This window comes from Zalophus californianus, chromosome 5, assembly GCF_009762305.2.
Source record: "Zalophus californianus isolate mZalCal1 chromosome 5, mZalCal1.pri.v2, whole genome shotgun sequence".
NCBI classification, from domain to species: domain Eukaryota; kingdom Metazoa; phylum Chordata; class Mammalia; order Carnivora; family Otariidae; genus Zalophus; species Zalophus californianus.
In genome coordinates this window covers 58,741,373-58,754,771 of record NC_045599.1, presented here as the reverse complement: position 1 = coordinate 58,754,771, position 13,399 = coordinate 58,741,373, and the positions used below count along the sequence as shown (strand labels likewise).

General features: G+C 35.3%; 1 protein-coding gene across 3 annotated transcripts in view; it reads left to right on the top strand.

Annotated features, from left to right (window-relative positions):
* The window catches only part of AP3B1 (adaptor related protein complex 3 subunit beta 1), a 259,999-nt gene extending 248,169 nt beyond the window's left edge, over positions 1 to 11,830 (top strand). For 2 of the 3 annotated variants that reach the window (XM_027606181.2, XM_027606183.2), the window contains one exon: positions 11,112 to 11,820. In XM_027606181.2, coding sequence (XP_027461982.2) covers positions 11,112 to 11,265 — 154 coding nt within the window. In that variant the 3' untranslated portion in view covers positions 11,266 to 11,820. Of the gene's footprint in view, positions 1 to 11,111 lie in introns of all 3 variants that reach the window. The other variant, XM_027606180.2, reaches the window with a different exon arrangement.
* Positions 11,831 to 13,399: the final 1,569 nt, after the last annotated feature.

Below are 13,399 nucleotides of genomic sequence, written 5' to 3'. Positions count from 1 at the left end.
TACCATATCCAGAGTTCCTTTTTACAGCTCCCTTGAGACTGCTCCCAGTTATAAGGAGCTACTAGAAAACCAGCATAGGGCCAAATGCAGCTTCTGTTTCTTAGACCAAATATATCTTCACTACCGAGCATTTAAAGCATGAGATCCAAGTCATTTGTCCTTAAAGGTAGCAGAAAATGTGATTAATATGGTTGCCCTCTTTGTGATCTTATATGTTGCCAGTGGCTGAAATGAAAGTAAAGACAAAAATGATCCCCTTAAACAAGCATGCATTTGTAACTTAGTCCTCTGTGAGCTTCAAGGAATTCTTTAATTCCATCTTTATTTCCTCTGCCATTCCACTGCCAGTGGCATACTTCTGCCTTTATCCATGTACATGGAAAATAAATTTAAAATCAAAAAGAATGCCTTCAGACCTTAAAATTTTTTTGAAAAAAAACTTTTTTTGGTGGGTGCCTGGCTGGCTCAGTTGCTAGAGCATGCATGCAGCTGTTGATCTCAGGGTTGTAAGTTTGAGCCCTACATTGGGTGTAGAGATTACTTAAAAATAAAATCTTAAAAAAAATTTTTTCAAATTAATACAGGGGTAAGAGAGCCCCCTTATATTATCTGAATTTTAGATTTATCTCTGCCATCATTGGGCTTAGTAATTTGAGACAAGTTATAACTTCTTGTGGGCTTTAAGGTCTTCATCTGTTTAGAAAGGGGTGGCAAGGAAAAGAAGGGGTATTGAAATGACATTCTGTCTTATCTGTGGAACAACATTGGTCTTGGCCTCAGAAGAGCTGAGTTCAAGTCTTGATCTGCCATTATTTGTAGTTGCCTAATGTCATCTACTAACTGTGACAGAATGAAAACTGCATGTGCTAATCAAAAAACAAATTTACCCTATTTTTTTGGTTTTTGTTTTGTTTTTAGAGAAAGGTACTTAGTTAAGTTGTAATTTAAGAGGTCTGATGCTTCCATTTCTTAATTTCTGACAAGCCCTATCTATCTCACATAGGGTGATGACAAAATAATAAAATGGGTATTAAGTCATTGTTCTGGTGCCACCATGCAAATACAACTTATCAGTTATTGTTGTTCAGTAGGGGAAAAAGTGAACAGAAGGCTTTTCAATGAAAATATTTTGGTTCTGAGTTTTCCTGATTTAATTGTTTTCTGCTTTAAATACTTCTTTTTACTTTCCTGGGTGATTTTCTCTAGCAGAAGTTCTTTGTTTTCTTTATGGATATTTTGAATTATTGAAATTCTTAAAACACCAAAATGTCATATGTCAACTGTAACTTTTAGCTTATACAATCTGCAATTTCACCTGGTACATCTAGTATCCAACAATACTTCAGTTCTGTAATTCTGTAATGTAATTCTGTGATGTACAGAAAGACATATGGTAACCCTTGTTTATGTTGGAACTTCTGATTTATTTTTTGTTTTGTTTTATGTGTGTTAACTTTTCTGAAAGCAATGGCAGCTTTCCAGATTTTTGTTTCTTAGAAGAAAACAGCCAAACTACCCTCTCAAAGCCAGCTAATATAAAAGCTCCCTTCTTATTGGGAAATAGGCTAAGAAAGACACTTAGCACAGTTCTGTAATTTTTATTAGAGTGTCATTTGCCTGTAATCTGTCTTGGTGGTTTGGAACCTAATGCCTGTTCAAGTGATTAAATTATAGTCAATTCTCAATTATCTGTACTAATGCAGGGGAGACACACAACTAAGAACTGTTTATATTTGGCTTTAGAATGCAGAGATTGCCCTCGAACTTAATGTTTATGGTCCTCATAGACACCTGCAATGTCTTGACACTTCTCTAATCCAGCTGGTGTTTGGCTCTGTAACTTGGGGGAGGAGCCCAAGTTACTACAGAGTCAAAAGTGAAAAACATGCCTATCTATAATTAAGATTAGGTTGTGCTGTCTTAATTTGCCTCACAAGTCTCATTAGATATAATTGAAAATATTTGCATTTGCTCTCATACTTAAAAGTATGGCTGTATTAATGTTCTAAATTTCAGAAAGCTTCTAGGTAATAAACACCTGGGTTACTTGTATTTTTCATACAGAAATTGTTAAAAATTCTCATCCTGCATATGTAACATTTTTTGTCATTCTTTTATATTCAGTAACAATTAAAACAAAAATGAATTGTTAGTAACAACTGTACCAATGCCTTTCTTAATGTCATTTAAAATGAAATAGTAATTACTGTTTACATTATAATAACAGAATTGAGCAGTTTATCAGTTTATTGAGTTGTACTCATGTTAACTGTAGTGTTCGGTATCATATTATCCTCTGGAATTAATGAGTTTATATATCTAAACTTATTTAATTGCCAATAACAAAATTGAAATCCCTGTGAACTTTTTGAGTGACTCCTTTATTCTTCTGTGATAGTTGCTTTTTGAGTTGATGAAGACTAGGACCAAAGCCATTCTTGTATTTATTAATGGTAATTGATTTAAGATTACTTTAAAAAAAACAAGTGTGAAAAGCATTTTGAATACTAGTATTTTAAGATATTAAAAATTTCAGTACAACAAATTACTTGGCTAGGCTATCTTCTATTTAATTTTTCAGGATCTTTTATTTCTGAGAGGACTTTTCAATAAGCATCAGAGTATTCTTTCTGACCATTCAATGAATAAAGTTTCCACTGTCTTAATTTTGGAATAACTTATTCCCACTACTCTTAAAATTTGAATAAGTTTTACATTAAATGCCAAGTTAAAAAATAGTTAATATAAGAATTATCTAAGAAAAAGAGAATCTTCATTAATATGTAGAAGTGTGTAATAGTGTAAAGTAGACATTTTAATTGAATACATAGCAGAAAATGGTTCCTACATATCAACAGAGAATGGCCTCTGTTAAGAAAAAGTCAATTAAAGGAGCACAAGTTTTTTGGAATTCATTTAAAAACCAGGAACGTTTCTTAAGTAATTAACTGCTTTTCAAGATCAGTAAGAAAGCGTATCTACTGTTAGATTATATGACATTTAGTTTTGATTTTCTAAATGAGCAGTAGTCTCAGAAAGCCAACCAGTATACTATTGAAAGAAAACTTTATTTTCATTTCTCTGGTACTTGCTTGGTGATTGAAAAGGCTGCTCTTTGAGAACAAAACCATCCCATTGAGATCTAGAGTTATGGTCATTATGGCAACCTGCTACTTTCCATATTACAGTTACCACATGATAAGGGGTAATACAGAAATGAGAATTTAAAAAGTCATCAAAAAAGCGTTTATTAACCATGGAGCTGAATATCTTCATGTCCTGTGTTAGATATTCATATTAAAACATGTTGTTATGTTGTATGTGTTGTAAAAGTCTTAAAGCATATTATTTAAGACAGTACTAATAAACCAGTATATAAATAACGTACACACAAAGGGCATAGTGAACGATAGTAAACCAGTATATGAATGGACTGCAAAGGGAAAATGTCAATATTTAGTGTGTTTAGGGGAAAAGAATTAGAGAGACTAACAATGGGAATCTTAGGTACATCCAGGGCCAGGAAAAATTTCTTGTGTTCCTCTGAGAAAGAAATCAAGTAAGGGTTTATGACTGAGGTTTGTATTCAACAATGTAGAGACCATGGTGCATTTTCTTTTATTACATTGTTTGTCCTCTCATAAAGGTACTAATGTACAGTGAGCAAAAAGCAGAAAGCTAAAAATCCGTAGCTCCAGAATCTTTAAGGTTTTTCTGTACAAAAGAATCCTGTGGAGGGTTGTGTAAAACTCAGATCCCTGGGACCTACACCCAGGGACTCAGATTTGGTACATCTGGGGAATGGCCCAGCAATCTGCGTTTTAGCCAGTGGTCCAGGCGGTTCTAAGGCCGATAATGTTCGAGTTCACAGTTTGAGGCTGCCTTATATTATCAAGAGTTAATGACAGCTACATGACACATGTTAAAGTATATCTTTTCTGTTCATGCATTTCCTTTTTACAGATTAGTTATTAAGAGATGGTGATAGACAAGGTGTTTGATTCGGTTTTTTCTTATAGCCATGCCATTGTGCTCCAGCAAGAGTATATTGTTAATTATGTTAGTGTATTACAGTCCTGTCTGTGAAACAGTCTCAGACCACAAGTAAAAGTTTGTCTTTCAGTGGTCCCAACCATTTCACATTTTAACCCAGTTTCCGGAATTCTGACGTTCAATAACAGTGGTGTTGTTAAAAACAGTCATACTGCCTACTCAATCTTGCCCTTTCATGAACAGCAAATTGACCCCTTGAGGGGGAAAATGTGATAATTTGAGTAAAAACAGAAAGCCTTGTCTCTGCCAGGATTCTATTTTAGCTCTTAGCTTATTCAATAAGACCCAAAACAGTTTCCATTATTAACTTGTATTCAATACTTAGAGTCCTTTCCCCGCCCCATGTATCTTAATCTGTGTTTGGATCTTGTTTACTGTGTCGCTTTTTGAATTTGCAAATTCTGAATACATGCAACTTGTGAATAATTACAGTCTTAATAGAATGAACGTTGTTTTACTATTGTTACTTAGGTCCTTAAGTATTAGGAAAATCTGGTATTGTGGATAGAACAGTGTATCCATGGCAACCCGGCAGTCAACTTTTTAATTTACCAACATATTTTTTTTATTTTTTTTTAATTTTTTTATTGTTATGTTAATCACCATATATTACATCATTAGTTTTTGGTGCAGTGTTCCATGATTCATTGTTTGTTCATAACACCCAGTGCTCCATGCAGAACGTGCCCTCCTCAATACCCATCACCAGGCTAACCCATCCCCCTACCCCCCTCCCCTCTAGAACCCTCAGTTTGTTTTTCAGAGTCCATCATCTCTCATGGTTCGTCTCCCCCTCTGACATACTCCCCTTTTCTTCCTCTCCTGTTATCTTCTTCTTTTAATTTACCAACATATTTAAAGACAGTTTATTTGTTTCAGGTTTAAAATCAATAATCTTTTTATTTAATTGAAGTACATGTAAAGAACAACTTGTTTCATTTCTAGGCCTTCAGCTCATCCAGTGAATCACTGTTCTTGACATACATGTTTAATGGTTATTAATGGGAGAAATACTGGTATATACTACGAGTATTTCCATCATAAGATGTCTATGCTGTGTAAATCCTTCATTCAATATTTTTTGATGACTTGTGACAGATTTTCTTAGTGCTAGGGTTACAAACATGAATGGCATAGTCACTTCTTGGTGGGGTCTTTGATATTTCCCTTTCTTCTGTTCTTAGGTTGCTCAACCTTTGGGTTATTGTTTTTGTTTGTTGTTTTATTTATTTTTCCCTAGTAACTATGAAATATTTAAATACCAGGTAATGTTGAAGGACCATAATAGAAAACAAGTATCTTGGTACCCTAATTTTATAAGCCCTGAAACTATAGTAACCATACTTCAGCTGTATTAAAACAAAATTTTTTGTGGACAGTTGTTAGTATAAAGATACCAGGCTTTGGTCTTATCTCCTGTATAACGAATTTGGAATCTCAAACAGGACTAAAGATTTGTAGAACCTATTTAGAAATCAGAGTTCTTGCTCAGGTTGGAGATTGTCCACGAGAGGGCAGCACTGCTTTTTTATCTGCGGCTTTGATCCCTGCAGGCTCTGTGAGCAGCATTTCATTGAAAAACAAATGTAGACCTCAGTTAATTTTTACACGGAGAGCATTTTTGGATATTTCAGAACTAACCAAACTACACAGCTGATTTTGCTTTAAAGCATTCTTTATTTAAGTTTTCTTTAATTCCACCATTTGTGAGGTAATATTCTGTAATGCAACAGTTTTACTAATAGGAATATATGTAACTGTTTTCATGTAGAAATGAAAGAGAGGTATTCTTGATGATTTTCTTTTTGGGTTGACAGTTTTATAAGGAATCAAAGAGAATGGGGTAAGAATTTATTTGTTTTACTATTTGGTTTTCTGTTAAGGCCCATCCCATCCCACCCCCACCAAATAGACAAACCAAAAATGCTTTGGAATAAGTGGAATATTTCATGTCTTCTTTGAGAAAGTGCACTTAGAGATTTATTTAGCTTTCCTGTATAAAGAAAGAGAATGCGTCATTGACAAGATAGTATGGAGAATCATTTTTTATACCATGTTTAAAGATTAGAACAGAATACAGAGAGTCTTAAGTTACGATGGTGGCTCATTTTTTTTTAACTCTTCTCATCAGATTGTTAAAGGAAAATACTATAATATTGCTGGCTGATTTTTTTTTTTAAATAATAGGGAAAAATACATTGCTTTGGACAAATTCCCTAAACTTGAATCACATGTAATTTTTTCCCCTCAGTATTAATTCTGTTAGGTAATGGGCTGAACTTTAAAATACAATTTTATAGTCAACAAAATGGAATTTTTTTTACAACTTACAAATTCTCTGTGTAAAATGTTCTGTATTAACTCAAAGTAATAAGGACTTACATTTTAAATTTTTTTGAAAACAATGCTCTAAATCATAATGCTTTGGTATTTGATGTTAGGATGGTTATTCAAACCAGTATTTCTTACATATAATGATTGTGCAACTTCATTACACATTTGTCAGCTTTGGGCTAATTATTTTTATACAGCTAGGGCAGGGCACTGCATCTTGTGATCGTCTTTCTTACTAATAGGATTCTGTCTGCTTCAGCAGGCAGTAATTGAAGGCTTCATGTACAGAGTAGGGGGAAAAAAAAGTTTTAGCCTGAGTGGGCCATTGTCACAGCTTCTGGTAACCGGTAGAACAGAAAACACGAGAAAATTGAACTCAGAATAGAAAAATCAGAAACCAGGAAGACTATCCAAGAGAAGAAAAAGCATGTCTTAGAGCTGTTGCATTAAATGTAGCAAATAAGATTCTACTTAAAATTTTTATGTTTGTGAATACCCTGGAGATTGATACAGTCTCTCAGATAAATACTTTTTAATTCATGTTGTCCGTTAACATTGCAGTTATTCAGACAATTGAGTTGTAGAATTTCTTTTCCTTCTGACAAAGAACATTTATGGTCCATAGCCAGCTTCTCATAAATCTAAAAAAAAGTGTGGTTTAAGTGCATGAGGGAATAAGGACATGTATTGTAGATAGTAAATTTATACAAATTTGTTGTTGTGATCTGAGCTTTTTTCATAATTCTGTCAGTAGTTAAGACAAATTAACTTTTTTAGAAAAGTAGTATCTTCATTTAGGTTTGGCAAGCAGCTTATTTTGTCTTTTTCTTTAATCTTGAGAATTCTTACAAGCTTCAAAAATTAAATGTCAGTTGCTAGAGATAATAGACAAAAAATATGTAATGAAATGAAATACAGATATATCTAAACAGTTTTACCTTCTCATTTGGTGATTACAAACAGCCAGTGCTTGGTGGTGGAATGAAAAATGAAAAATTATGAAAAATACCTAGATGGTATCCTTTTAATAACATGGAGCCCGTCATACATAGGCAATACATCTTTAACTGTCATCCTCTTATTTGTTCTCATTTGTGGTGTTACTGGTGTTCGAGGTTGGTTGGCCTCCCAGAAGTCCCTCCCTGTGTTACAGCCCCATTCAGGAAGGTTTTATATTTTTCATTGCCGGTGTGTCTTTTGAGGGCGTGGGAGGTGGGGGGTGTTTAAAATTTTTTAAATCTTTAAAAGCAGAAATTAAAAAGTTATTATGATAAAAACTAATGATGTAATGTATTAACATAACAATAAATTTAATGGAAAAAAAAGTTATTATGATAAAGCACCAAGTCAGGATGCTTTGAATTCCATAATGGTGCAAATTCAAGTTCACAATTTTGAAGGGAAAAATCTTCCCTCTTCAAGCTTTTGGAACAGTAATAGATTATATACATATTAGGTAAATAAGAAAAACCTTAATTTATCCGTGCATTTTGCATATTTGAGAATGTGTATAATCCAGAATCAGAATACTTGGGTTCAGGTTCCTGCTTGACCATTCACTAGCTATGTGCCCATGAGCAAGTTTCTTAACTTCTGTGGGCCTCAGTTCCCTCATCTATAAGGTGATCTGCCTCGAAGAATCAAACGAGTGCCCGTGACACAAAGCACTTAATAAATGACAGCTGCAATGATGGCTATGGTGATCCAGAAACTTCACATACCTTCTGAAAAAGTTTGGTCACAGTGTCATCTTCGTTTGAGGTTAAGTACAGAGGTTCTGCTGTCGGCCATTAAATTTAGCATAGAAGTGTTTGACCCAAGCTGTCTTTATAATCAATATGTCTTATATCCCAAAGCTAGCTGTGTGTTATTTATTAATTGGTGTTCTTTCCATAACTGTCTTTCGGTGTATTTTTGAAGCATATCCTGTTTGGGCATTAAGCGATTAATAAATTTTGGGGGGTGGCTTTGCTTTTCATGGACCAAAACAAACCAGTTGTAATCATGCTGTGTTCCAATTAAATACATCCTTTTTGAACTGTGAAATGAGAATGTCAGAACATCTGATCTTCTAGTCTTCTGCTTTAAAACATGGCTTTCACCATTTGTGCCCACTAGCACAGAGAGACCAAGTTAAAGGCAGTAGCTTTTACACCAGCGAACAGATATTATTGCTAGGATGATTTGCTTAGCATGTTTCCACTGTAGTGTAAGCAAAGACCTCTTTTCTTTCATGCCCCTATTCTTTATAGTATTGAGAATTTTGTGGTAACAGGATTTCAAAAACATGTACAAGACACTAATTTTAATCTCTTTAAACATACTGACGTCAAAATTGACGTTTGTCTCTGCTGAGTTTACATTACTGTACCATCGACTCTAAGTTTTTAATAGAAAAGAGATAAACTGTGCCTTGGGGCTGTGCAACCCTGAAATTCAAGTGCTTTTGTGTCCCTATTCAGACATAATCTCCTTCCCTGCAGTCCCAAGGCACAAGTGTTAAGTAAATAAAGGGACTAATAAGACTATTGTTTACGTAATTATAACCCTGTCAGAAATAGGGACCTCTGTTGAAATATGTGTTGAATGAAGACTTGGTGATGACCAAATCTGTGGGGGGAAAAAGTTACATAAATGAGTAGGACAGTAGAGCCACCTAGTATCATTTGGTTTAACAGACAGACTAGGTTTAACAGAAATACAGAAACAGGATTCTCCTGTGAAGCAGAAGAACCTCAAAAATGTGGACAAAAGAAATGCATAAACTTGTAAGGGGTGATAGGAAAGAGGGACCTCTGGGGGCTGGTGATATTTCTGTTCTCTAGAAGATGGAATTAGGTACGCAGTTCCTTATGTCTTGTGTGGACATCTGAAGAGCACACAGATGTGTATAGTATGAGAGCTTTACAAAATACCTTTAAAAACACTGGTATAATTTCTCTTCCTAAACTGGTTACTTACAGTTGCTTCTCTCAAGTAGAAAAACTGCTCTGTTGGACTCCTTACCAGTCTTCAGTGTGTTTGGAGAGAGTAGCTTTCCATGTTTGTAGAAAATACACAAATAAATGACTGGGAAGGCTTCTAACATACTTTATCAACAACCCACCAGCTCACATTTTAAGATGCAACCTGAAAGTGTTGATAATATTTTGAATTACATAAAATTAGCATGTTTGTTTTGCTTTTGAGTCATTATTCTGTTTATCGTTGGGAAACTGATTTTCATGATTCTGTTTAGGTCAAAAATGGCTTGTTAGGTTTCGAAAAAAAAGAATCGAATGTGTCATAAGATCTTGATGTCATTTTTTTTAAAACTCAAAAAAGAAATTACTTTTCATTTAAAGAGAATCTGCTTCCTGCTTAAGTGGCTAATATTTTAATTAAGTTGGGAGTGAAGTTTTTCTGAGTGTCTCCTGATAAACTCCCTCTTTTATGTTGATGGTAATTAAACAGATCCCTGAGGACACCGCGGGCTCTGCGCAAGGCCCATGCTAATTGTCAGACATGAGACACTGACCAGTTGGTTTGCTCTTGAATAGTCCGCAGCGTGCTGTCAGCGCGGCAGTTTTATTTTTATGTATTGTGAGCTGTTGTCAGGGCTAACTGGGTGCCATTGTGGCTGAAGATGTTGCGCAAATTGAGGCAGATGGCTCAGATTCAGACACGTGTCATACAGAAAGGGGAAAGGGGATTGGCCCTGCAAAGTGGGGTCACAGCAGGTCACAGACCTGCTCTACACTTGTTAGTGTTTTCAAAAGCTCATGTGCGGCAACTTTGTTTTTCTCCAGTCATCCCTGCAATCGAACCCCCTCCCCCTCCCCAAAATGTGTGGAACAGGCTCCGTGTGGAGAATGGAGGCCTAGGAGGGTACCGTCCTCTTCCTTAACGTCTCTGGGGCTCAACTCTGCATGCGGAATGAGTTAGCAGGATTGACACAAATTCATTGTGCCTCCAACGGCTTCTCAGTCAATTGCAGTGCTTAAAAGGCTAGTTTTGCTTTTAATTCCATGTAATTAGTAGATTCTTCATGTCTTGGAATTTAGTAATGGAGCCTTAGACCTCAAGTTTCCTCTGTTCTAAAGCAAAAAGAAGTATCTAACATCCTGAACATTAAAAAAAAAATCTAAAAAGAGGGTGTGTGGTGTTGTACCTGGCTGTCCTGTGATTTTGTTACATGTCATCATCAACATTAGAGATTGAATTTGAATATTTTAACATGCATGCATGAATTTTTGAAACAATATGAGTTTTATAATGTCCATAAAATTACCTAACTTCTTGCATAATCATTTTCACATATGAGGAATTAAAATTTCAAGCTCTTTGACAAAAGTACCTTTTCTTAATATGTTTTAAAAATAAAAATACAGTGGTTTATTTTAAATGGCCCCATGCATGGTGGAATGTTTAAATATCAAATGAATGATTCCCAAATATATATTAATGGAGGATTATTCACATATACCTGTTGTCCAAAGTAATAAGTAAATTGACTTCCTTTTCTTGTTCCGTTCTAACAATGCGCTAAAATTACCTGCCTGTGGTAAGCATGGTGCTGGGCAGTTTATTGATTTTTCAGAAGCATGCTTGGCTTTGGGTTTTTGGCAGTAGGGAACCTGTAAGAAATTACTGAGAAAACAATTATTTTAAACCTATTTGAATCTGTTCCATCTCCTTTCCCCCACCCCCCTCATGACAAAAGTCCTCTCCTTTTTTATCTTCAGGTTTGCAGCTAAAACTGTGCACAGTGGGTCGTTGATGCTCGTCACAGTGGAGCTGAAGGAAGGCTCTACAGCCCAGCTTATCATCAACACTGAGAGAACCGTGATCGGTTCTGTTCTGCTGCGGGAGCTGAAGCCCGTCCTGTCCCAGGGGTAACCTGCTTACATCTGGACTTCAGAATCTGGCACACAACAAAAGTGCCTGGCATCCACTACTGCTGCCTTTCATTTATAATAATAGCCCTTCCATCTGGCAGCGGGGGAAGAATACACTCTTGACATTCTTGTCTCCTGCTTTAGAATGCTGGTGTGTATCTATCATGTATGCAGTACTTGCCCCCTTTTCGCTTTGCTAACCAAAGAACATATATTTTACTGTCAGTTTTCTCAACTCTTGAATCCATGTGGCATTTTCTCTGTCCTGCTACTTCTTCTGGCCTTCTCCCCTTCCCTTTTTGCACCACGATGGACATGAATTGGGTATTTTAAGTTCATTGGAAATCATCCTCCCTCCCAGTGTAAGCAAAAATCAGCCTAGAAATAGTCTAAATGGCCTCTCAGCTTGGTTTCTGAAAATTGGGGTAGCACACTTTTTAGAATTAAATACAAAAACAACAAGATCTCTGCAGAATTTTGTTCTGTGAATTTCCTGGTATTGTAATTGGTTATTGACAATGCTCATCATGAAATCATCTCTGAATAATAAACTAGCATATGAATAACATGTGTCTTTGCATTTTTAATGAGAAACTATGTGTAATCCCAAAGTTCATAGGCTGATATTTCTTTAAAGTTAAATGGTTTGAGTGTTATATTCTGCAAAGAAGCAATCAATAGGGTTTAGTTAGTGAAAAAAAAAACCCACTTTCAAACTCAAGTACATATATTTAATAACAACAGCAAAAATCATCGTGTTGTAACATCAAATGTCTCTTTCTGTGCAATCTTGATTAGTAGGGATCAGATTATAAGGTGAATTACACCTGCTGAATAAATTCTTTTTATCTCATTGCTCCTTTACAAATCTTGATGCCCAACTTAGACAGACTGAAATACCTTTGGAAACTAACCAGTATAAACCTAATTGTAGAAATTTTAAGAACCAGTTACATAATCAACATAGTCTTTTCCCTGCAGTGTTTATTTTGTTTGCTGACTTAGGCAAGTCACTGTTTTTTAGGAAGATTGTTCTATAACCAGGACACTTTTTTCTAAGTCTTTTATACCTTTTTAAAACCAATTGAAATTTTATTTACCTTTCTGATATAAGGTAATAGAGAGTATTTGCTAGTCAGTTCCCTTTCTTTAAAGCCACATAACGATTTTTAAAAAGTAAAAAGAGAATACATATTGGCGGAAACACCATAGAACATATATAAAGAGAAAAAAAAAAACCCAGTCTTAGAAAATACACATTGAATAAAACAGACCTGAAAAATTAAATTTTCAAGCTTGTGAGCTGGGGGGAGCAAACAAGATGGTTAAATTGTCCTGCTCTTGGAATAGAGCAGTGACTCTGGGTGAGAAGGAGAGCTGTAGGAGTCACGTGTCTGGCCTCGCCCTGGAGCCTTCGGGCAATGGCGGTGCCGACAGCCAGAAGCGACGCTGTTACTGCCGCCGGTTGGCATTTCCGTTAATAATCCTGTTTCTCGGGGCTTGCTTCACAACTTTGGGGTTTTCAGTCAACAACTTTTGGAAAATGTTATAAAGAGTTTGACAGGCTAAATACCTGTTTTCTGAAAAACCTATTTACACAATGCCTCAAAGCAGAGGGAAAATGTATGTTGCGGTGTAGACAGGTTTTTGTTTTCCTTAAATGAGGGCACTTCTCTTTGAAAACAGGTTATTCATAGGTACGTATTTGGAAACTAAGGAAATTTCAGTGGAACTTTACTTTTGAATAAGATCAATTTTTGATAGCTAACCTTGAGATTTAAAATCTATACTAAATAATGTAATGTGGTATGCTAACAGTTGAAGCCATTTTAACATCAATAGCTTAGTATCATTAAAATATTTTTCTTATAAGTAGAAATTAGAAAAATGACCAAAATCCCAAGTTTTAAGATTTGGGGGTGGAGGGGGGTGGGTTTCTTCCTTTTCTGGTACAGTGTTTCAGAGTTCCTTACCTCATACTTCCTTTAACTTTATCATAATCCATGATTATCTCTAAATTGTTCCATTGAGTCGAGTTAGTCAATGTTGAATTCTTAATTCTAGCTATATTTTTTCATTTTAATGTCCACTTAATGGGACATTTTATGTACACCAATCTTGAAGAATGGCTCTCA